At 40.8% G+C, this 25,001-nt stretch overlaps 3 protein-coding genes across 3 annotated transcripts; all 3 read right to left on the bottom strand.

Moving 5' to 3' along the window:
* Positions 1-28: 28 nt before the first annotated feature.
* On the bottom strand, positions 29-3,579 carry btf3l4 (basic transcription factor 3-like 4). Its single transcript, XM_079574723.1, has 6 exons — positions 3,467-3,579; positions 3,048-3,109; positions 2,480-2,593; positions 1,923-2,124; positions 399-458; positions 29-311 (listed from the first exon to the last, which is right to left on the bottom strand). The coding sequence occupies exons 2-6, from the start codon at positions 3,099-3,101 to the stop codon at positions 265-267; spliced, it is 477 nt and encodes a 158-aa protein (XP_079430849.1). The 5' UTR covers positions 3,102-3,109; positions 3,467-3,579; the 3' UTR covers positions 29-264.
* Positions 3,580-4,834: 1,255 nt separating this feature from the next.
* On the bottom strand, positions 4,835-7,028 carry ptgfr (prostaglandin F receptor (FP); the record flags this gene model as incomplete). The annotated part of the gene is made up of 3 exons (XM_079574364.1): positions 6,895-7,028; positions 5,918-6,755; positions 4,835-5,140 (listed from the first exon to the last, which is right to left on the bottom strand). The coding sequence occupies exons 2-3, from the start codon at positions 6,710-6,712 to the stop codon at positions 4,835-4,837; spliced, it is 1,101 nt and encodes a 366-aa protein (XP_079430490.1). The 5' UTR covers positions 6,713-6,755; positions 6,895-7,028.
* A 3,531-nt stretch (positions 7,029-10,559) lies between these two features.
* Positions 10,560-20,978, bottom strand: st6galnac5b (ST6 (alpha-N-acetyl-neuraminyl-2,3-beta-galactosyl-1,3)-N-acetylgalactosaminide alpha-2,6-sialyltransferase 5b). The gene is made up of 5 exons (XM_079575341.1): positions 20,718-20,978; positions 19,293-19,517; positions 12,304-12,713; positions 11,880-11,987; positions 10,560-11,066 (listed from the first exon to the last, which is right to left on the bottom strand). The coding sequence occupies exons 1-5, from the start codon at positions 20,730-20,732 to the stop codon at positions 10,844-10,846; spliced, it is 981 nt and encodes a 326-aa protein (XP_079431467.1). The 5' UTR covers positions 20,733-20,978; the 3' UTR covers positions 10,560-10,843.
* Between the last annotated feature and the right edge of the window lie 4,023 nt (positions 20,979-25,001).

Raw genomic sequence — 25,001 nt, 5'->3', positions numbered from 1 at the left:
CACCTAAAAGACCACAGCACCATCTAAAAATGTTTATCACCTTTATTGGTTTAATAAACAAAAGTATTAAGACTTCTTTGATAATCGCTGGGGTCCTGGACACAGCTGACTATGTACAATATTGTAGGGAGTTGACCGCACATTTGAAGAGTAATCTGTTTCACACTGTCAGCCTGACATCCATAGGGAATTGTAAAAGTCTCCGGTTTCACGAGAGATGCTCATTTCATTGCAGTCCGTTAGAGCAAATTGAGTCCGCTCGGGTCAGTTGGCCTCGTTCTTTGATGCTTCGTCGAAGTTCTCAACCAGATCTATAGAGCAAAGCAAAGGATCTCTCAAATGACACTTACAATTTGACTGCTTAACTATTTCTGAATTCTGCTGATAAACGTGTTTACCTGGAACATCGTCATCCTCCTCCTCAATGTCTTCTGGTTTTGGAGCCTTACTTTCAAGAGCTGTGAAAGAAACAAACAGCATCCTTAATCAGATATGCAATATAAATGTTTATTATCTATCGCCATTATCTCAGAAGCCACAGAGGCAGGCTTACATTAATATCAATTTTAATCTCTCCTCTTAGTAATCATGACTGATAGCCCAATAGATTATGATTGTTTATTCATTTGCAGTGAAATGACAGTTTATTGATGATCATGGCAGGAAAAACAAATTGTTTCAGTATAGCCGCCTGCCTGGCTTTGCTCAATTAAGTTTTGATAGCAAGAGTGCCCTCTGCTTGATTAAAGAATCAATGAGATAACAGTTCACTAATGTCATTATTAATCTAATGTACAAACGCTGACTATAGGAGTGAAGGCTTTACTCAAGATCTACTCACATCTTATGCAACCTTTGTTTATATATAGGTTTACAGCAAGTAAATTCCCCAAGAGCCACATCTCAGATGTATTTTCTTTTTGTTAAGAACATGAACAGAATCTGCAGTCCTTAGAATAGAAAAGTATAAACAGGAATCTCAAGTCATTTGTTTATTTAACTGTGTTGAAATATCCTCGACCTAGTGGGACAAACTGTCAATGGTGAACTCTTTTTAAGTCACATATGGGCCAGTTGTTCAAAGGTAATCTGATAGGATTTTGGTGATCGGATTGGATCAAATCTTGAAAATGTGTTGTGCAAGAGGGAAAGAAAGATTCTGAAATCTGATTAGATAATGTAATCCAATCCTAGTTTTAATCTGGATCAAACCTTCACTTTGTGATGTTCAGAACAATTCAGCAGGATCTGGATAACTTTGATCCAAAAAAATAGGATTTTCCTGATTCCAACAGGGGGTTGGTTTCATGGTGGATTTCAGATGGAAAATGTAGCAAAACTTTAAAATTGGTCAAATAATCAATTTGTGTATATATTTTTATTTATATTTTGCACAACTGTTCAACTGTTGCAGTGATGACGTAGATAAAGTAGACATGGGCTACCAATGAAGCCTTTTAGTGTAGTAACGTCAAAATAATCTTGTCCCCATGAAATAAACCCTCAAACAGATTTGAATAACAGACAGAAATTATTCAATATTTCTGTCATTCATCACTGTCTATTAATTTCTACAAAACAATTGCATCTCTTACTACACATCTAGTCAGTCAAAATAAAATCCATTCAGGGCACTTGTGATCCGCATTTGGTAATCTGTGTATCTGGATCAGGATGAATCCAATCCAATGTTGCTTTGAAAGAAAAGGTATCCTGGATCCTGGATAGCAAAAAATGTGATTTCCAAATCCGGATCATTTTGATCCAGATTACTTTTTTTTTTAACAACTGGCCCAATGTTACAAACTTTTCACATATGTCACTAAAGCATGAGTCACTCTCTGCCATTTTGTTACATAAAAGCAGCCCACAGAATAAAAATGTCTGGAGACCCCTGAGTACAGTAAGGGGACATGACGCACCTTGCCGGGGGAACTGCTCTGCGAGCTTGCGCAAGCTGCTAAGGCTGTCTGCTCCCAGTTGACTGAGGATCCCGGGCAGCATCTCCGTCAGCTGCTTGGTCTCAGCGTGGCCCGTGATGGCAAACGTATTAGCAGACAGAGAAGCCTGCACTTTGGGGTTGTTAAAGTGGATGACAGTGCCATCATCTTTTATCATGTTCACCTGAAAGTACGTATGGAGAATGTACCAGCACGTTAAGCTTCCAGAAATATCTGCCAAACTATTAACAATTAAATGACACATTCACAACAAAATTTACACACTATACATATCATTATCCGCACTGAAATCTGAGGTCAATAGAATCGGATCATTACTATTTGTTTCCCCAACTTTAAGTATGTGGTATACATGGGTAGTAAGTTAAAATCAGGCGCTCATGCTGATTAGTCAAGATACAACATGGGCATAGTGATTTGAGAGCCAAAAATAACCAAATCGATATTGTTTGTGTAATTCAATTAGAAGAACTTATATTACATATTCTGTATTTGTGCAACCACACTGCATAGTTTACCTCCTCAATGCCAGCTATGTTATTGACAGCCAGTTTCTTCAGTGAACTCTGAAGTTTTTTATCATCTGCAGTTGCCGTTCTATGTACAACCTTCTTCTTTCTGCGCGCAGATCCCTGTGGACATAAAGACAGAGATCAAGTATACACGCATTATGCAAATCAAGCTGTAAATCAAACTTCATTTAATTGCGTAATATAACTTTTGATTGTTACAAGAAATGGCGAATGAATAGCAAGCCTAAATGACTCAGTCAGCCCAGGGTGAAAGGGGGAAAGAGCTGGGACAGACAACAGTGTTTACTGTGCAACAGCCTTAACCACTAAGACTATTGGCTGCACAACTGGTTCCTTTTTAATTTCCTTTTAATATTTCATGCCTCTTTATATTGAATCTCTTACATTATTGCAAGACCGTGACAGCACATTTATGGTAAGTGAGTTTGTGAATTTGTTCATAGACAATGGAAAGAAAGCTTATTCTGAACAAACACTAGTAAAACCTTGGGTCTGCAGCCTGTAGTAGCTTATTTAAAATTGATTTCAAACCAGATTTCATTTTTGACCTTACCTTTCCGCCTATCCGAACCTGGGCTTGAAGCTTTGCGAGTTTTTCTTGATTCATGATGAAACCTGCAGGTTGGGAAATAATAGCTTAACTTCAGCAGGCGACATGAAACAGAACAGGGCAGGGGCGACATGAAAACAATTCTGAAAAGGAAATTGCTTTTGAGCACAAGTGGGCAACGTGACAATAACCTCGTCGTTACATCTCTGTGTTTATGAGCTGCATCGTGTTGCTGCAGAGCTCTGGTGGAGGCTGTGTTGTCTGGTTAGCAGCTGTCCAGATGAAAACACGGGGCCTGGGGACACGCTCACGGCCTGTCACAGCTCCACGCAGCCGCTCCGCTCCAGCACCACCGCGCACCGACCACCACGCCCTCCCGGGACTCCCACCCGGCACATACATGAGTATCAGTGAAGTCTAACCTGCTCAGAAGTCCACAGAGTCATGCGGAGGAGAAAGATGGAGGTCCGCGATATGGTGATTACGTCACGCACCAAATCAAGCTTCTTCTTCCGCATTGAGTGACATCACTGGGGCGCTCTGCTGCCGCCTACCGGACACGGGCTTTACGACATAAACAATGTACTATTAGTCAAAAATACAATTAACAAAAAAGCCTAACTCCGCATCTGGCATGTACACTTTTGTTTTATTCAATGCATTCTTATTTCTATTGCATATATGAATCTTGGACACTGCAGCATTGGCCTTTCATGTCAGTGTTAATTTTGACAACATATTTTATTTTAGTTTTAGTCTTAGTCTTTTGACTAAAATGTAATTTAATTTTAGTCAAGATTTAGTCAAAAAAAAAACTTTTCAATTTTAGTCTAGTTTTAGTCGACTAAAATTGCATGTCAATTTAGTTAAGACTAATTTAGTCGACTTGCATTTATAATATTCATTATAATCATATTTAATCTGGTTCCTCGACTTCATGGAGCTGCTCCACATGAACAAAGCACAAACCTGTTCATTTGGCAGTGAATGTAAATGATATGAGGCTCTTTCAGACGGTCAATAGAAGTTTGGATGATTTTAGTCTCTCCTTTTCATTTTTATTTAGTCTTATTTTAGTCGACTAAAATATCTGGACATTTTAGTCATAGTTTTAGTCTCATGAGAAACTTTTAATTTAGTTTTAGTCCAATTTTAGTCTCAAAAATATCACTTTGACTAAAATCAGGACTAAATATTTTAGTCGACGAAATTAACACTGTTTCATGTTTATGGAATCAGATAAAACGAAGAGCATGAAACCCCTGGATCACACTCTACTAACACAGAGGAGCAAAGATGAAATAAAGCTTTAAACAGCAGGCCAAACTTTGCACGACATGCAGTTTAGTTCTGGATTACCTCAGGCAAAATTCTAATCAGGTTTGTTTGTCACAAGGGAACACCATTACACCATGATTTAAAGATAATCACATTCAGAAGAAACAATTATCCATCTTTTAATGCCCCTCAGTGACCTCTTACACTCAAAGAGGGGTGGGTTTTTATTCATGACACTGTGTCGTTAATTCCACTGGGCAAAAAAGAAACACAAAACTTCAGATTACAATATGCGAATACATAACATGCAGTTACACAAACAACAGGCCCTTTTACAAGTAAGACACTTAAACAGCTGGGGAATGTTCAGAACATTTTAGAACAAATTATCCCGAAGCACAGATGCTTGAAGTCACAATATGCATTTGATAGCACTGTTTGCTTTGAAGGAAATGTGTCTTTTGAAAGCATGGCTGAACAAACAGTATATTCTTTTGGAGGATCAGTAGTTTTTATGAGATGGATTTTATGGCTGTGTCGCTCAAAGGTGTGCCTCTAAAACCCCCAGTGCTGGGTTGTGAGCGGCTGGTGTCCACTGAGCTGCGCTGCATGCTGCTCTGCCACAGCCGCAGCTCCACAGACCGAACTCTCCACACTCTGTGCACCAACATGTAGAGCTTCCTCAGGACGGCCTTCCTCAGCAGGATGTACACCCAGGGGTCCAGGATCTGGTTCCACGTAGCCATTCGGACGGTCATCAGCAAACTGTGGGTCTCAGCCTCCTGTCTGCTCCTGAAGCTCAGGGTGATGACACGAAGCTGATAACACAAAGCAGAAGAACAATTACAAACCACATAACTCATTCTGAGTGTAGGGAAGTTAAATACACGACAATCAATCAATCACGTTGTTTTGCATAGCCCACAGATAAAGGAGTGGCCTCTCAGCACTGCACAAACAGAAAACAAGGTAATGTCCGAGCAAATGTAGTGTCCAGGCAAACATAATGTTCAAACAGATGCAATGTCTAAATAAGCAGCAGCAGGACTTGACTGTTACAGCGGTCACAGTCACCACTGCACTACAGGCTCATTTATTTTCTATTATTTTATTTTTTTACGTAATATTTTTATTCCAACTGTTGTGCCTTGAAAGGACATTGATCAAAGTTCAGGAAACTGAACTGTCAAAACATATAATAAAATAATGGATTTTGACACAGTAGGATCACTTTTGTTCCTGTGATTTTGTCACTAATATAGAGTCATCATTTCTGTGTTGTCTAAATGACAAACTATTCATGTTGAAGACTGACTGTGGAGGCACTTTAAAATGTTTCTACTTTGTGTTGATTTTTACTTTTGTAAGCGATTTGGACTGCCTTCTCTGCATATGTTTGTAATGCAGTGCAAAAAAGATAATACTGTAATTTAGCTTCAATACATCACTTTTACTTGTGGTTAATCATGTTTCACACAGTGGTGTAAAGTAATTTTCAGTAATCCCCCAGAAAATACACTTCTCTGATGGAGCTATGCTTCTCCATCTGCCTTGTGTAGTGATAAAGTGAATGCAGTGGAGCAGTGTTGTCTCACCAACAGGGGCCCCCAGCACACACAAGACACCATCATGATGGCGAGCAGTTGGCAGATCATCTCCAGGTGGTAGGATGTGGTTCGGAACAGGTGTCTGCGCTTCAGTCTGGACTGCAGCAGGGCGCAGCTGGTCAGAGCATTGCAGATGATGGAGAGGAGGAGAGCCAGCAGGCCCAGGCCAGAGAAGAGCAGAGGCAGCAGGACGTCCAGCCAGTCCAGGGGCCGCTCCATGTGGAAGAAGCACCAGCTTCTGGAGCTCTGCACCCTGTATGGTCTCCTCAGCAGCACAGGCAGCACTGCTACCAGAGCAGGCAGCAGCCAGCTCAGGCCTAACAACCTCCTCATGTGATGGGCTGCCACAGCTGTAGAGTGAAATAGAGGCCTGGTCACCCCAATGCAGCGCTCCACAGCCATGAGACTGCCCAGGAACAGAGGGCTCAGGCCAAAGAACACCATGCAAGCTCCAAACATGCTGCATAGTATGCGATGGGGGTCGAACACATCCCACTCCTTCTGGGAGCTATACACAAACAGCACAAAGCCCCCAATGATGAGGTGTCCCAGCAGGTCAGTGATGACCAGGCTGCTGGCGAACAGCAGAAAGGACGCCCTGGTCTTTGTGTGCACTTGTCTATAAGACTTGAGCAGAATAAAGAGAGCCAGGCCATTGGACATAATGCCCACACTCATAGAGATGACTGAGGCTTTGGCTGACAGCTCCGGGGAGCTGCATGTGGTGTTGAGCGCTCTCACCTCTGCCCTGCAGGGTGACCCTGCGCTGCCATTGACTAACATGTTGAAGCCACATACACAGGGAGGGAACTGGGGTGTGTCACATCTGCATTAAAACAAACAAACAATGATATAATTATAAATACTCTGGCTTAACTAACACACTTAACATACAGCTGTATATTTGATAGTATGTTATGAAATCTGTAACAAGACAATTATTTAAAAATATTAAGAAGACTCACCTTGACTTACCTCTTTTGTTTTTAAATCTGCACCGTGGAATGTGCTCAAATCCATTTTCCTTTGTATAGTCAAGTGTCCATAAATGATGATCTCCTGGCAGTCTGGTGAAGAATGCCGCTGAATAATAGCACAACATTAGTTCTGGAGAAGCATTGATGTGGCACGTCAGCTGTGCACACAGTGCTGGAGCCAACTCGAAGTGAGAGAAGCAGAAGAGCTGCAGCATCAATACAGCCCACCTCAGAGGCTGTCCACTCACACACACTCTACCAGAACAAAGCTGGATTTAAATTAAGGATCGGAGTTTATCAGATACCATTAAACTAAACACCTTCAATTATTATTGGTATTTCATCTTTAATTCTCACTTACAAACTTTAAACTATTTGTGTTTGCATAAGTGGGAATCTTCTCATTACTTAGATTATGACCCATCATGTCAAGTATTTTGATAGTTGTTGCAGCCCCATTTCCTCCAACACAAACATGAAGCAAATGGGACCTACAACACAGAGATCAACGGGTGCACAAGAGGGAAGAACTTGTGGGCACCTGTTGAGACCTTTTTGGAACGCCACATCCAAAAAGGTCTCTCTGGCTACCCATAACTCAACAAACTAAAGAACAATAAAATATCAGAGCATACAGTAGATGCCACAACTAAAGACTTTTCCATAAACATATCTTTCCCCACACTTTTCTTTGGGGACTTTTTTTTACACTTATCATCTTATCCAGTTGTCTTATTACTCTGCCTGTGCTCTGTTGTTGGAATCTGAAAGCAGGTGACATTACAGCTGAAGGTGTGGTGTCAGAGCTGCTCCATCCAGACAGAGACAAAAGCTCCCAGTGCACTATGGAGCACAATCACTTTCCTTTGTTAGCTGCAGCAAATGGGGCTAGCATGAAGCCACGAAGTAGATGGAGTAAGATGGGAAAATCACCTGTAATGTGTGCTCTTTTTTGCTGAGACTTCCTCCTCCCTGCATCCATCTAATCACTACCGGGACTCAGGGGCAGCAACACACATACAAGGTCCAGCCATTAGTTTCCTTTCTCTGTGTGTCGAACAGTCAAAGGCACAGTGACCAAAATGCTTTTAGGTAATTGTGCAAGGAGCAGAAAATTTACCTTGGAGTAGGAAGTCACAGATGTCAAAGCTATTTTTTGAAATTAAGGAGTTAGAATGGGCTAAAGTTGACACAAAGGGTTTTTTAAGGTCATATTTATTCCATGGATTAAAAAACAAGTAAAATCCAACTTTGATCACACAGGCAAAAATGATTATGCAGGCAAAGCTAATGCAGTGATGGCTTGAAACAGTGACTCAGGAGAGCGGTACATGGGCATGTCACTGAGGGCTATGGCAGCACTGGGTGGTTTATTCAATTCAACTCAACTCAAAATGGTCATAAACATGCACACATTCATCTTTGCAAGTTTAGCAGAATGCGGAAATTACATTTGCAATTCAAATTCTGTTTCAACACTAAAGACAATTGGGCCGGACCTGATGCCACTCGAGGGTCACCTCAGTGAAACATCTGCATATTCACCTGCTGTGAGCTGATTTCTTCTTTTCAATAAATTTTCATAAGAAAGGTTGGCGTTTTTCAATTACCTTAACAAAAGCGTTTTTTTTTTTTATTAATCCAGTCACTGTGTCAGATAACTGATGAAAGTGAGATTCATATTAATCTGCATATTTTACAGTGTTGTCCAAATGTCCACCAAAGGCACATAGATGGAATAGACTCTTCTCAAAGAGTAAATACTTATAATCAAATCTCTTCATCAACTGCTAATAGAGATCTTATGCAAAGTGAAGCACAAAGCAATTATTTGGTGGAAAATAATCCAGATATCTGTCCAGTAGGTGGTAGCAAAGACTCGCTGCTGGTTTAATATCATTTCCTTTGTTAGATCATCTTACACAACAGCGGTATTTCTCATAACAACAATCCTTCACAGTAAGTAAACTATTTAACATATACATCAAATGGTATGGGCTTAATATTATGGTTTCCATTAGTAGCAGGTAAGTGGGATAGTGTTGCTGCTCAGTACCTGCTCTGACATAAAGTCTGTAAAGGTGAGACTGCAAAGCATGCTGGGGTTATTTGGCAAGGGAAGGTGAACAAATGAGGGATTTAGAAGTAATACATAATGCATGTGTTATAAGCAACCAATTTCTTTGGTAAATAGAACTTTATTTCAAAGCATTTAAATATCAATTCAGTATTCAAAGAATTCAATGATAATATTCCACACTGCAAAGCACAGCCTTCACTGAAAGATATGACAAGAATTCAAAGCCCATTTATTCCTTTATTCATGTGTTATACTTTTAAAGCCCTCACCTGATTTTTTAAAAACATTAAAAACAAAAGAAAGAGGGAGTGAGAAAATTAAATTAGTGGCTTTGATCCAAACTCATTCCTAACGCACATTTCCGACATTCTCTTTTATAAACAGGGATGAGACTAGACACATTTCACAACTTACAGAAATGCTAGTGCACTCATATACAGTTTTTCACAATTATCTGAGTTTACAATTATGCTGGAGGAGGACAACAACAACAACAACAACAAAAATCAGGTACAGAGCTTTTAAGTCTGATAGTGACAGTGACACATATTTACAGTCAGGGTTAAATAGAGGCTCTAATTTTCAGCATCATGGGGGAAAAATGAATAAACAAGGTCCAACAATTGATCAATGGATGTCTGATCATTCCTGTTTGATTGTCACCATTTTCATTTATACATTTTACTTTGATGTCTATCATTAATGAGGGCAATTATTTCTTTCACTAAATATAAAGACGTGTATTTAATAGTAGCAATGAAGAAAAGTTTGAAAATTGTAAACAGTTGCTGCTGGTTTATGAGCCAATATTACACGCTGTATCCCACATTAAAAAATCCTGCATGTGTCCTGCATGTTTAAAACCTTCATTTTGTGCCAGATTTTGTATTCCCAAGGTCACCAGTAATAATGCGGTACAGATAACAGACGTGGGAGTCTTTTTTCTCCCGTCTGTCCTTTGAAGCCTTCCACATTCAGGCCTTTCTACCTGAAGAGGAGGTAATTGGTTTGCAGAAAGTGCGTCCGCCGATCACAGGAGCAGGCCGTGCACTTAGCATGACACCCCGGCTCCGCGTGAGAGCTTCAGCACATTAGGATTCCACTTGGGTACAATCACTTCTCACAATGAATACACATAATAAAGCAAGACTAGTTTCACTGGCTCCAATTGCAGGGACAAGCATCTTTACTTGTTCAATTGTTTCTTCTCGAGCTGCTCAACTAAACGCAATCAAATGGAAAACACAATTCAAATGGGTTGCATCTGCTCCTCTACATGTGCATTTTTGTTTTGTTTTCTATGTCAGCTATTGTCTCCTGTAGCTTGTTTTAACAAAGAGGTGGGCGTGAAGGTGACGGTGTGACTGTTCTGCTTTTATATGTGTGAAACGGGAACAAAGGAAGATGAAAATATGAAGGAGTGTTTGTTGTGTTTGAACCCTGTGATGTGACTACTGTTGTGACATAAAGGTGTACAAAATATTGATTTACTGGTTGACAACAGAAATATCATGAGCAACTCAAATTGATTCATTGGTTGACAACAGAAATATCATGAGAGCAACTCAAATGTTTATATCCGCTATTAAATCACAAAAACCCACACATAAGTTGCCATTGTTATACTAATAAACTTTGATTGCTCTGGACTGACTTTACTCCACAGTTAAACTTCCGAAACAGACTGAATCCTGTGCCGCATCTCAATGTGATCCCATTCTGCCAGGCCGTTTATGCACTGGGCTAACAGCCAGAACAGCAGCTTGTTCTGTAGCTGACGTCTCAGAGCCGTGACTAGTGGCTGTGCCTGCCCAAAGTGTCCACACTCATATTTCACACCTTCGCACTACAGCAGCCTCAGGATCCAGCAGTGGACGAACTGTTCCGAACGGGAGAGGGCTCCCAGTCCGGCTGGTGGAAGTCTATGTTCACAGTTTGGGCCCAATTTGAAAAGACCATCTTCTCAGTGATGAAGCGATGGCTCCCTCGCCTGTTCTTCTCATGAGACAGATACATGGAGCACTCCTCGGGCCCCGACGGCTCGTAGTAATGATAAGGCACCGGGTGACGCGTCGGCGATCTGAGAGAACAGGGAGAAGAATAAAACAAACTGTGCCACAAGTGATGGGGAGGAGACGTGTGGGTAATTATGAGCTGGACCCAGAGGAAAACACTCAAGAGACTGAGCAAAGAAAAACAGAAAGATCAGAAGAACCCATGCTCACTGATGTGTTTATTATTATTCACAGCCTCAAACTCACAGCCTCCACACGAGAGCCTCTCTCAGCAGAACACTGACAAGACAATGTTCATGTAAGAAGCAAGAACACTCGTAAAATAACCCATACAATCATTAACCACTATTCATTTGTTCCACTCAGTATTTACTGTTGCCGGTTTACATCACTGCTGTCCATACACTGACTGTAAAAGCACAAAAGGACCCTAGACTCTACGCTCGAAATAATGATGACTATAATGCCTTTCCCTCGGCAGACGCCATTAAAGATGCACAGAAACTGCTGTTAGGAACACACTAAATCTCAGACTAAGGCAAGACAGAAAAGTGCCTCTCGCTGTTTACCCTCCACACTCAAATTTAAAGTGACACAGAGAGGCTTTAAGATTCAGGGAGTACTCAGGATGTCACGTTAGCAAGAAAAAAAGCATACATAATGGCTGCTGGGACATCAAATCTTTTCTTAAATATTTAATTAAATAGTTACCAGCAATATATCATGTAAATGTGCACAAGCAATATGTTGTCATGAATATTTGGCGTATAAGACAAATATTTGCAAATAAACTGAGTATTGCTTGATTTGATCTGTTTCTACATGCTAAGTTTAAATCTGAAATCCTCTAACCTCATGTTCTATAGCATGACATGTACCTGCAGAAGTCCGGAGGCACCATGCCGAACACACTGATCCTGTCACACAGCTCCAGGGCTGTGGCCATGCTGAACCAGCCGGTGCTCAGCCACGAGTTGGATTTCCTCCTGAAAGAAATGGCACACTTTAAATCCAGTTTGAATACTTTCACATTTATACAGCAGTGTAAACATGGGCGAAAGTGACTGTGGATCAAATGAAAAGCTTGAAGCAGATGGGCCTGATCTCTCAAAGGAGTCGTCCTTATTCATGAGGGAGAGATAATGTGACATTTCCACTGACTGTCTGTACAAGACACAGGTGTTGATTCTCATAACAGTGTGGGTTTGTGATCATGCAAATCCGCCTTGCTTAACGAGACATTGGTCATTAATAATTCTCCCTCTTTTGTAAGGGTTGTTCAAAGACATTCGTAATTACTACCTGTCAATCCCCGTCTCCTTCTTGAACAGCTCATCAAACTTCAGCATCTGGATCCGAGATATAATGTATATCTGGAGTTTGGGCATCACATGCTTCAGCTGACGCAGGCTGTTGAAGACATGACCTTTGCCGTCCCTTCTCATGACTTGGCTTGGACCCCAAAATATGAAGACTGTGTCCTGGCTGGAGTTGAGCAGCTGCTGCCTGTTCCTGAGCACCCTCTGCAGGCTGGAGTGCGCCATTATGCGAACACTCGTGCGCCGGCCCACATCTCTTCGGTAGCCAACACTTGGAGCGTCGTTCATACGGATCACGCACTCTGATTGGTCAATTTCTTCACCCTTGTTGCTGCCAGTTAAATGTCCGGAGCTTGACACAAGAGCACACGTTTTGCAGTGCTTCTTCAAGGGCTGCGGAGGAGAAAGAAGTCACAATCAATTATACAGTTATTTCTGCAAGCCATAAAGGAAACAACATGGTAATGATTCAAAATAATAAAAGCGTGTTTCTGCACTTAAAACACATATGCACAATAAGTTTTAAAAGTGAAAATAGGAAGCCTTTTGTTTGATCATCAATTGCATGTTTTGCAGCTAAAATACTGTACTGAATCATTTGACAGCTGCAGCATCCTTGAGTCTCTTCACATGAATTATTCTTGGCCTTAATAGACTCAACATTGGCATTCAGAGCCAGGCGCAGCTTCACACTTCATCTGGTTTTGAGGTGTGGATGAGAGCACATACTGGTGATATTACCAGTGCAAAAACCTGCTCTGCTGCTCGCGACACAATATTTATATAAAACTCTCTCCCAGCCTCTCGGTCGCCGCATACTGAGTGATTGCATAGTGGGAGAAATGTGTCTGCAGCATTGAAAAGTTTCCTCAAATCTTCACCCGCTTTGATCCAGTCGAGGATGTGCAACACAATAACATTTCTCAGGCAAGAGGCTGCAATTGCTGAAATCTCCTCTATCCAAAGGGATCTCACGGGGTTGAACTGTTTTTCTTCTCCTTTTTATTTATTAAGCAGCCAAGACATTGATCCTAGAGGTTAAAAAATGCAGTTAATACATTTTTTATCAAACTGTGATTTAATATGGTCAACATCAATCATCAACATATTTTGTCAATATAGTTTACTACCTATTTATTACTAGTTTTACAAGCCTTACACAACAGGATCCCAAATTAATTTAGTTAATGAAGTGAACAAATAAAATGTTCTGCAGAAGTAGCCATGGGTGGTAATGGGGGTCTTGGCCTAAAAAAAACTTTGACGAGTTGTGTCTAGTCATTGCCCAATTACGGCGGATTATACAAAATCAACTTTTTAGAGATTTTTTTTTACCATGTTACAATGTAACTCTCCCATCAAAAACCTACCTGGAGTTGTGTTTTGAGCAGATAATACATCTTTAACTAATCTTTGGCTCTTCACCAGTGGCTATTCTTTAGCCTGGCAAGTCCAGAGTGATACCCCTCTGTATCAGTCTGGGCAGAATGCCCTCATTTGCTGCTCCTGCCAAACTCAGATCAGTGCAATCAGATTTGTTCCGTGTTGTTCTCGAGCAACGTCACCCTTGAGACGCAGAAGTCTTCTCAATAACAATCTACAGATGGTGCACGGGAGAGTGAGAGCTGGTAATGACCAAAAACACGCCTGCTCGAATGTTAATGCAGAGCTGCTAATAATAACACTGCAGCAACAACACACGCCCGCCCTTCGCTGATTGGTTTACGCTGCTTCCTGTTTGCTCACGCATGTTCCACGCATGTTCCATTTTTTACAGTCTATGGTTCCACTCTATCAATGTAGTTGATGCCGGCACTGACCAGACTCAATCGCTGGTATCTAGAATATTCCAGTTGAGCACCTTTGTCTCATTACAGTCAATGTTCACTGACAATTCGCCTAAAAAGTCGCAATCAACTCCGACTACACCTTGATCAACTTTTGAACCAACCCACTCTCGCAGAATAATAAACCCTAAATCATTTCAGTGCACTTTGATGTTCATGTCCATTAGATCACAAAATGGGCAGATAAAACAGTCACCTACTTTCCTCAATGGCAGCGTTCCCAGCTGATCACCATCCACAGGCCTACACTCCCCACTGCAATCCTGTTTATACACCTCTCGAGGGAAAAGATGATCATAATTGCTTTGGGAGTCAACTCCATCATTCAGGACTATATTATTGCACACTTCCTCTGAGCCCCCAATCCTCCAGCCACTGCGAGCGAAACATTCACCGTGAGTGTGATAGATAAACTCTCAACAACCTGGAGGAGTACGGAGGGTTTTGAGGTCAAAGGAAAGGCGTGAGGAGCAAGTTTACACCAACAATACAGTTTCTCTCAAGGACTTTGGTGAAAGAGCAGCGGGTTGTATCATGTTGAGCTGCAGTAATTATTTAAAGGCTGATTGGTAACTCTATCAACGCCCCACATAGTTAGGTAACAGATCGGGACGGAGAAGAAACGGGGTTTGTAGTACGAGGTGTTGTCACAATACTAGAAAGAAAAAATCACAATAGTAAAAGCAATATTCATTTGTTTTTCATAATAAAGAATAAAATTGAATTGAAACAGAATTAAAGGGGGTATGAATGCTTTACATGGTGAGAGTTGGATAGTTAAACATCTTACCTACATGAGGACGACATCAGCACTTTACATCAAGGAACCACTCACCCATTCACACTCTCATTCATACACCGGACACTGGAGGCAAAACCCGCTCTACCATCTGCGCCACTGTCGCCCCCCATCAGTTACTAAAGTGGGACTGGTTTTGAGATGTAATTATAAAGATTTGCTTTGTTGTCTATGGATTTGCATAAATCTCATGTACTTTTGTAACCATAACATCAACCTGTGTCCAGGGACTGTTGGTGGAAATAAGCATTTTTTAAAACAAAAAACAAAATCCAGATATTTCATTTATCAGTCATACTTTTCTTCATACAATATATTACTATTATTGTCACCACCACAGCAGCAGCCAGCTTGTTAGAGAGAACTCCAGGCAGAGTAAGGAAGAGAGGTGGATATTTGCATTTGAATTGGTCGCGATGCTTCTGTCTGGGATTGTATAATATCATTGTAGCCAGTAGACATAAAATAATGGTAATAATGGACACACTATTTCTGAAACTCTGCCATAGCAAGAACTAGAACAACTAGTTCATTAATATTACAAGCCTGACTGCCCTGCTTCATTTCAAGAACAAGACATTGAAGAGCCAGGCATTTGGAGACTAAAGACCTGAGGCAAACACACAAACAAGAACACATCAATATTATCTGGACTGTTTCATCCGACTGGTCCAATATTCATTTTTTATTGTTATATTTTTCAAAATTTAAGAACTACAATTTAAAAATCCTTTCATATCTATCCATCAATCCCTATCCATCCCTATCCATCCCTATCCATCCATCCATCCATCCATCCCTATCCATCCATCCATCCATCCATCCATCCATCCCTATCCATCCATCCATCCATCCATCAATCCATCCATTTCCACTTTTCCATTGCCGTGTCGTGGGGGCAGCTGTTGGAGCTGCCCATATCTCATAAGGGGCTTCTGAACCGCTCTTTGTCTGTCCCGTCACCTAGGACCTGTTTGCCATGGGAGACCCTACCAGGAGCACAAAGCCCCACACAACAGAGCTCCCAGGATCATTCGGGTGCTCAAACCCTTCCACCACGTTAAGGTGGCGGTTCCAGGAGGGGCCTTTCATATCCAAGCCAAACATATTACTTTAAGGACACTCTGCTGAATTGTTTCCCCCTGCCCATCAGTTGGAGGTGAGTAAATGTTCATACCATCCACATGAGCCAACAGTGCCATTTAACTAAGGGTTATAAGAGAAAGAAGACCTGTGTTTAGCACCTCAAAGCTAAGCTGCAACATCGCCATGGAGACAAGTGGTCCTTGCAAAGTTATGAGTCACGCCCCAAAGCGTAAATGTTGTTCACCAATAAAAACACCCACAATAAAACTCAAGCATTTTCCTATTTATTGGGTAAAATGTTATGGCATATGGCTTTAAGTGCCCCATTTGATGCGAGGCATAAAAGGCAGCAGACGGCACATTAGACAAAATGACCCCACAATTCCCAGTTCCCAGGGTTCTGTTGTAATTTGCTCAGTACATAATGCACGGAGCTGTGAGTTTGCAGGTGTGTGGCAGACCTTATATCACCCTGAAGAAAACCTGATACAGCCCCGTGCAGACGACAGCTATTCCGAAGGTATAGGGACAGCTCAAAGGGATACACTACTCAGCATAAAAATGTCGCAGGCTGAATCCATCTCCAATCCCCTGTCAGTAGTGGATATGCAATGGACATCCAAGAAGAGAGACTGTAATAAAATGCTCAAATCTCACAAGAAGTACCTAAGACTGAAGCAGCTCTCCGATGAAAGAGCTACTGTCAAATTATCATGTCTTTCCTTGCCTTTCTTTTCTAACAAATTGTCTGTCTTAGTCTGTCGAGATTTGAATACTGATTTATACATGCTTTAATAATACTTGACGTCAATCCAGCTTAATAGACTTGGAACTAGCACAAAGACAATACTATTGAATTTGGCAAAATAAGGGCAACGTCAATAAACTAAAAGGTCCGCTCCACTCGCCTGTGCTGCTGTGCATATCTCTCCACACTGTCCACAATAATGTGTTTAACTGATTGAGCTGTCCGTAATACTGCACTCCTGCAAAGTGATGGGCTTTTACACCTGTGAAATGGGCTGGTATACAATACACTGGGGTGGTTTCAAAGGCATTAAAGGTGCAAGGATACCCAAAATGGCAACAAATGTGTAAATGGACACCCCATCCAAAGATAGAAAGGTTATTTGAAGAATTAGAATGTAAAACAGTAATAACCGTGTATTAACTCTGCATTAATACATGTTAGTTAAACTTCACACCTCAGAAGCTCTGTGGGGCAACTTTAGTGCCTCTCCCACTCTGAAGTGGGGAAAACAGCGCAAATACATTATTTTGGTCAGAAAATACATAGAGCAAGGAGGATGAATGACGATTTACCAAAAGACACACAGAAGCTAACATCCCAAAAGGAGGTCAGCTCTAATCCAGAGGTACCAATGCTCCATGGCTGAGGAGCTCGGTACCATCGCTGTTTTCTCTTCGGACTAAGGGTAAAAGGTGCAGATTGGAGGCACTTGTATTGGCAACAAGCGTCTACATACAATGCTTGCTTGTAACCTCAATATCCTGGAGCTAAAATCATTATAAAAATGAGAGAAAACAACCATGGAACAACTCTGTTAGCTGCATGAGCTGATGAGTCTAATATTTACACTTTAGAGTCCAAATGCTTCTTAGTAAAAAAAACAACAACAATCTCTGGCCTTCCTAATAAGGTATCAACAGACAATCTTAGGTCTGTGCTGCAATGACAGAGGAACAGTGCACTTTCTATAGATTGGACCACTATGACTATTCAAGGGAGAAGGAGGTTACAGATGAGCTCTCTTTGACGTCTGCCACCTCCTCAAGTTTAATACTGAATCAATAGGTGGTTGAACGGACTAAACCAGTTAAAATCCCTGAACCTGGTCAGATCGGCTGGATGCTGTGTCCTCTATCCTACTACTCCCTCTCTTGGGAAGTCATTGTTGTATATCCAATTGCCTGAAAAAACAGCCCGTCTTGTAATAATGACTACCGTCCAGTTGAATTAGCATCTTTAATATGAAATGGGTAGCAGGACTCATCCTGCTCCATCTTCAAAATTATGCACATAGGCAGACCTTCTCCAGTTTGCATACAAGCAAAGAGGGGGGACTGTTTTGCATGAAGCCCAAGCCCAACACGGCTGATGTTTGTAGACTTTTCCAGCGTGTTCAGTAAGGTCCAGCCTCATCTGATGGTCTCATCTTTAACCCTCACTCTCTCTTTTTTCACTCACTGCTCCAAGCATCGGATCCAGAGAACATGACCGGCTGCTAACTGTCTGGAGAATTATGTTTGCTGATGATTGTTTGATGTATTGCCTGTTGAATGAACAAGGAAACCTTTCATGAGTGATTCCCGGATTCCTGTATTTCCTGTCTTTACTCTTCTTACTCGTTGTTCTTATTGATATGAGGCCATTATTTAATCAACTGCATCAACAAAACAACAGAGCAAATACTGTGCAATGCCATTCAATCACAATGACCTAAATGTGTTGCCTCTCTGAGCCTTGATGCCCAACACACAGTGCGTTATGAGACATACAAATGTCTGGCTGTAACAATAGATCACAAACTCGAATTTCAACCCAACAGTGAACAGATCATCTCAGTGTCAGCAACAATTCAATTTCCTCAGAAAACTTTGTAAGCTCCGAGTCCACCAGTCAGTTCTCACCCGCTGCTAAATGCTTCATTCAGTCAATCATTAACATTTAAAATGACAGCTTGGTTTGAATTCCTTTCTTAGCAGTCAACTCAAAAAAATCTTTAGACTGAACAATAACCATGGGACAGAAGCAGCAATCACTAATGGATATTGTGAATAATAGAATCAGATAGCCACAGTCAGTACAGCACCTCTTTCTGCAGGACGCTGGTACAGGTCACTGTCTCTGAGAGCAAAAAGAGCATAGTCCAGCTTCGTACTCACGTCAAGTACTCTTAATAGTGGTCTTTTCAGTCTTTTTCAACAGTTTCAGACAAGCCAAACTGTCTTAACTTGAGCTTTGTTGGGTGTGACTGATTCTTTATGTTCATCATGTTTATTTCATTTCTCTCTAGGTACTATTGAAAGTGATGCTGCCTTTATCATCTTTAATACTTTCTTTAATCTCTATTTTCTACTCCAGTAGCGTGCGTTACATTTTAAAACACTCTGGTTTATTATTATGAAATGCACCAGGAAAGATGTCTTTGCAGATTTACCGACACAACTCCAAGCTCTACATCTTTATTGCAAGATAATGCAGAACCTTAAACTTACCTTTTGGTCCGTGATAGCCGTGTAGCCTGGCAGCGTTGGCACTGTGAGTTTCTCTTGTGATTTGTCGTGCTTTTTCACAGTTGCACTTGGCTGCGGGGGTGAACTGTGGGCAGATGAAGCCACTGCTGGAGGTGCCATGGATGTGCTGTCACTGTAAATGCCTTTGTAGACCAACATCAAACTGGTCACCATGGTAACGGCTAGGAAGCCACTCACCCCCTGGCACTGCACAGAGAGGCAAATAAGCAGACATCAGTGTAGAAAAGATTCACTTTATTTTGCCCCTTTTCTGCCAAAGATCAGCCCTCTCCAGTGCAACTTCCTCGCTACCCTCCGCAAGGCGGAGCACATTGTTAAGCACGTTTGTTTTAATTAGAAGATCAACATATTCACAGAGTTTAAGGTGACTAAAAGGGAACAGCACAACTTAAGAAGTTTGCTTGAGTGCCATGTGTAAGAGTGCAGTGCACACATTTGGAGTTTTGGGAATTTGAGGAATTTTAAGTTGAGACTTGACTCAAATGTATTTTATATCGTATTCCGTTACACTGTCCAAGCAGAGTGTTTTATTGCATGATATTATTGCATAAAAGCAGCATTTGAATAAGGCTACACTTGTTACACCGCTGCTACAAACGTATTGATCACAAATTAGCAATGCAAAAAACAGCCCAGAAGGAAGACCTATGTTTGTTCTTTTTTAAATCAACGAGTTCTATGTGAACTCAATATCCATCCTATGGCCTCTGTTACTGTGACAAAATAAATGTGCAACATTCTTGAACCTTGGCTACACTTTATTTTACACTACCATTGAGTACATTTTTGTTTTTAGAACAATGTGCTTTGTAACAATCTAATAACTTGTTCCTATGCAGTGCATACACAATGGATGTATTAGTACTTTGCATTTACATAATGTAATAAGACCCTTATTACATTTGTTACATTATGTATCTCCAAACTACAAATGCATATTATTCCATAGTGTATCTAACCCACAGGGACACAAGTAATTACATTAATTGTTTCTTATACATTTACATTGTACTTAATTTGGTAGTTACAATGTATGAAGGATAGTGTAAGATAAAGTGTAACCTGAACCTTTAAGGAAATCCAACACAAGCCTATCTGGAGTACAATCAGTGTCTGTCAAATAGAAATGTCTTGAATGGACAACTAGGCTGAAATGAAATTACAGTGTCAGCTGTGTAACTCAAATGAGCGTAACACACTGTCAAAGACTACTGTACATCATAGTGGAGAGAAAAAAAGGCACTTTAACGACAAAAACACTTTCCGTATCCCCGTTTAAGCCAAGAAAACCCATATACATCACGAACTTAACAATTAGGTCACAAAACAAGACGCAGATCCCAAAACGCAACTGAACAATGCATTGCCAAAATTAGCTTCAAGTACCACTTTCATTCGCATCTTTGTTCCCCCGTGCTTTCAGAAGCCGCTCGTGGATGGTACGGTTGCCATTGCCGATGGAGAGCCTGGACACGATCTCTGTTCCGCGCCAGGATCACTGGCATGAAGAGGACGAGACGAGGAGCGCGCGGTGCTCATGAGCATCTCTTGTCCAGAACGACGCTGCCTGCGCTACTATGGCAGCTCCGCTATGTAGGGACGTCCTCATCCCGCAACACGAGCCTCACGGTCCTAAACAACCCCGCCCACACACCCCCAGGGTTCATCAAGGGTTCAGTAGCCTGCTGTCAGTGTATGGTCAGTGCGCACTACTATAGCCTAATTGAAGGCTTGATGCATTCTAAACGGAGAGATGACCTGGAGGCTAAACAAAATCAAATAGCCTACTTCTTAAAAGATGAAAATAATTAAAAATGCTCACCAGGTTTGATTACTGGCCAGTGATATCCTTTCTGCCTCTGTGTCTGGGTTACATGTTTCCTCTGAATGCTCCAGTTAGCCCCTTCCACCCAAGGGCTGAGCCAGGCTGTCCACTGTCCAGGTTCAGGTTGCCCCAGTGGCATTGAAGGACATAGGTCAAATCAAATGCAGGTCAAATTCCCATCCATCCATACTGCTATAAAAGGTTCATCCATGAGCCTTGAATTGTAATAGGCTGAAAAATAATCATGTGTTTTAACTTGAAATAATACAGAATATTGTGACATGCTTGCGCAATACATTTTTGATTCCCAGTCATGCACTTTGGGAAATCAAACTCAATGGACGGAAAACAGGAAACTACTTTATAGTCTCATTTGTCACAGAAATCTGAGCAGTTAACGGTCCATGAGGGACTCTTCCTGGAAGCAGAAATTGCATCAGGACTAATGGGACATTTTCTTTTTATAGATGCCAGAGCTTTTTTCACTCTGCTTTTATTTTGTTAACATACATTTTGATTTGGGGGAATGGATCAGCCTAAAGTGTGGTATCATACTTTCTCTTATGTAGCCCCAGATATTGAACTGCACTGAAGTGATTGAGTAATCTATCTGAAATATGCATTCTTCTTTTAATTGGTTAATACAGATGTGTTTTTTTTTTATTTTTACAAAAATTGTGTATGTAGACAAACAGTCCAAGCCCCAAACCATGTGACCAGACCTGGCAGATGATTAAAATGTTTTCTATTTCGTTTTGAAATTAAATAATTGCCCAGCTTTACATGTGATCATTAAGTATAATGGAAAATCAGCATGTATTACAAGATGTTATCCCTCATAAACAGCGCCTATTCTCTCTATTCCCCATCATCATAGATTCAGTGGATTAGTTACAGTAAATGGCGGTCTGTGTGCGTTGAATAGAGATGTCCACTGGGTGTGAAAATGCATCAGAAAATGCATCTTAAGTGGAGCACAGCAGTGTGGCTTGAGTCTGGAGAACCAAACCTTTGTTAATTAACTTCAGCCTGTTTTTCAGAGAAGTGCCAGATTGCTGCCTGCTGTAGCCAAATGATGAGGATGAGAAATTATCTCAATGTTTGCCTGCACCTGTCTGCAGCCTGGAGCAGAGTGTTTGTTTTGTCCTTATTTTCCAGAGGACATAGCTTGAGTGTCAATCATGCATCTGAAGCAAAGCTAAAAGACTTTTGTATTGGGATGTTACATTGTTTATTCTGTTTATCTTCATTTTTCCATATGGGGTATAATATAGGCAGCATCCAAGCAAATCTTTGACTTGAGATATGAGCATTTACATCTTTGCACGTCCAATCAGCCATGAGAATGACTAACAATGTGAAGGTGATTTGAAGGTTTACGATGCCCCAACTCCCATATATGCCAATGCCAGCAACAATTTTAAGGCACACGACACATTGACTTCATGTGTATGAAGGGTGGTAGTAAAACAAATCCTTTGATTAAAGGGAATATGAATTTGATTGAAGTTGTTTTTGACAGTTAGAAGATGGTATTAAAGCAATGTCAGCTCCCTGCCACGAGGACCAAAGAGGCAAGTTTATTTGTATGGCACATTTTATGTACAAGACAACTCGATGTGACAACTCAAGAAAGGAGCTTTCCTCGCTCATTGGTCTGAACGTGACCTGATTTGATACCTGTGATCTGATTGACTTCTGGACTGCCATGTTGGGTATCTCTTTGCAATTGTAGTGGGTTTATACTTTATTCACACATGTTTTTATGAATTCTTTTTTCAGGTCGTTAAGATGTGCCTCCCACTTGAGTAAGAAAGCCTCATCAATATATAACGGTGTGGAAAAAGTCCTTGCTATTTGAGATGTACAAGCCTTGGCTTAATGTACCACAAAACAAAAGATCTGATAAAGAAGACTTGAACTGAAAAAAAAAAACAGCCATTTGTGAATTGATAAAAATCTTTAATCAAATAACTTTTCTTTCTTTTTTTCATCAATACAAGTTATTTTGCATGTGTCAGTTTTTAATTTGTTACTTTGACCCATCAGTGCAAGACGTCCATTTGATAAACGCAGCTGTGACTTGATAAAAAAGACTTGAATGGATAGAAAACACTGACTTGATAAAAACGTTTGTGGATTGATAACTTTTATTAAAACAACTTGTTTTAGTCACTTTCATCACATTCACATTAATCAAATTCACATTCCCTTTTATCAAAGGCTTACTTCCACCTTTCATATATGCAGGGGCACAGCCAGGAATCTTTTTACAGGGGGGCCAAGGGTCCAGTTATTTACAGTGCATAAGTCTTTGTTTTCTGTAATACTAGCATGATGTAAGTTTTACTGATGGCTGTCCAACTCATGTAAGTTTGATAATACACATATCTACTAAGGATACTGTATGTGAAATTACTGTCATTTCGTTCGTTTAAGTTCCCAAATTATTCAAATTTAAGGATGTTATATCTGGTTTACCGGTCATTTGCAATATTTACAAGTTCTGGATACAAACTTTACAAAATGTATATATCTTTTCTATGTGGGATTGTTCTGGAGCTGGCACTGAAACTAAATCTGGTCTCTGAGTCCCTACCAACCAAGCCCGGTTTTACCATGCCCTCGTACTCATTGCATTTCATACATGTAGGGAAGTTATAATTAACCGGAGTTTATGGATGGCTAAGGCCAGGCTACAACCAACCTGCCTAGATGTGGATTGAGAGCTTTTTGTTGTCTATCTATGCTCTGGCCACTTTTTTGCCTCCCCAGTGTGCTTCTTTATCTGAAGTATATCAATATCTTGATTAAAATAGTGTAGCCTAATAAGAGAGAGAGGAGAGTACAGAGTGTGGGGCGTGCATAAGACTTTAAGAAAACACTGTGAGATCAAATACACAGTTTTGTAAGTAAAGATGAATGTTGACAAGGTTACTGTTCTCAAAACAAAAATACTTGCTCAGGACAATTCTTTCCTAGCCTGGCTAACACCAGACTAAAATCACAAGTGATATTTAGTCTGGGGACCACCAATTCATTTTCTCGTAGGAGAGGTGTGGTTTACGATCGTCCATACTCGTTTATTGGGCGATACGAAAAAAAAAAAAAAAAGTCTCTTGCGTCTGCACGTAGCCACAGCCAATCGTATCATCGTATGAGATGACGTATGACGTACCCGCTGTAAACTTTTGAATATAAACTATTTAGAACAAGGTCTAAAGCTTGATCAAAAAATACCATCGTGTCTGCTGCTGTCATGTTGGATCCGTAAATAAACTTTTTTTTATTATTATCCGTAAATAAACTACAAGCTTCCATATATCGAATAGCGCGTCATCGTCTTGCCGTCCCTCCTCGCTCTGTGATTGGTTCCCAAATCCACCGGAGATGTCGGCTATGGTCCCCAGGCTGTTGTGCAGTTCGAAATAATTCGAGCGCACACAGCAGCATGGTGTTAGCCAGGTTAATTCTTTCCTGGCATCTAGACTACATTTTTATTCACCAATAATATAGCTTGTGAAGGCTTAATGCATAATCATATTCTATAATTTAATCTAATTTTGAATGAACTGATTATGTCAACGTTTATTCCCACTGAGGTTAAATAAGTAAGATGCAAGTCTGCGCAGACACCACAAGGGGTCAGTGTTTCATAGGTATACGCAGAGCCAAATTGCTGGTTTGGGCCATTGTTTGGATTAATCACAAAAAGAAAAAAAAGGTTTTGCAGCGACCTCTTGCTACAGCAACAGCTCGGAGGGATTACCAACCTGAGACCACGAGGCATCCAAAACAAACATTTGCATGACACATCGACATTTGAGTGATGCTCGCGCTGTATT

Source organism: Gobius niger (genome assembly GCF_951799975.1).
Source record: "Gobius niger genome assembly, chromosome: 17".
NCBI lineage: Eukaryota > Metazoa > Chordata > Actinopteri > Gobiiformes > Gobiidae > Gobius > Gobius niger.
This window is presented reverse-complemented; position numbering and strand designations above follow the sequence as displayed.

Coding starts and splice junctions, on each gene's coding strand:
- btf3l4 (XM_079574723.1), bottom strand. CDS start 3,101: ATGAATCAAGAAAAACTCGCAAAGCTTCAAGCCCAGGTTCGGATAGGC. Junction 459..1,922: donor AGAGCAGTTCCCCCGGCAAG/GTGCGTCATGTC, acceptor TTTCTTTCACAG/CTCTTGAAAGTAAGGCTCCA. Junction 312..398: donor GGAGGATGACGATGTTCCAG/GTAAACACGTTT, acceptor TTTGCTCTATAG/ATCTGGTTGAGAACTTCGAC.
- st6galnac5b (XM_079575341.1), bottom strand. Junction 11,988..12,303: donor AAGGAGACGGGGATTGACAG/GTAGTAATTACG, acceptor CATTTCTTTCAG/GAGGAAATCCAACTCGTGGC. Junction 11,067..11,879: donor GTGCCTCCGGACTTCTGCAG/GTACATGTCATG, acceptor CTGTTCTCTCAG/ATCGCCGACGCGTCACCCGG.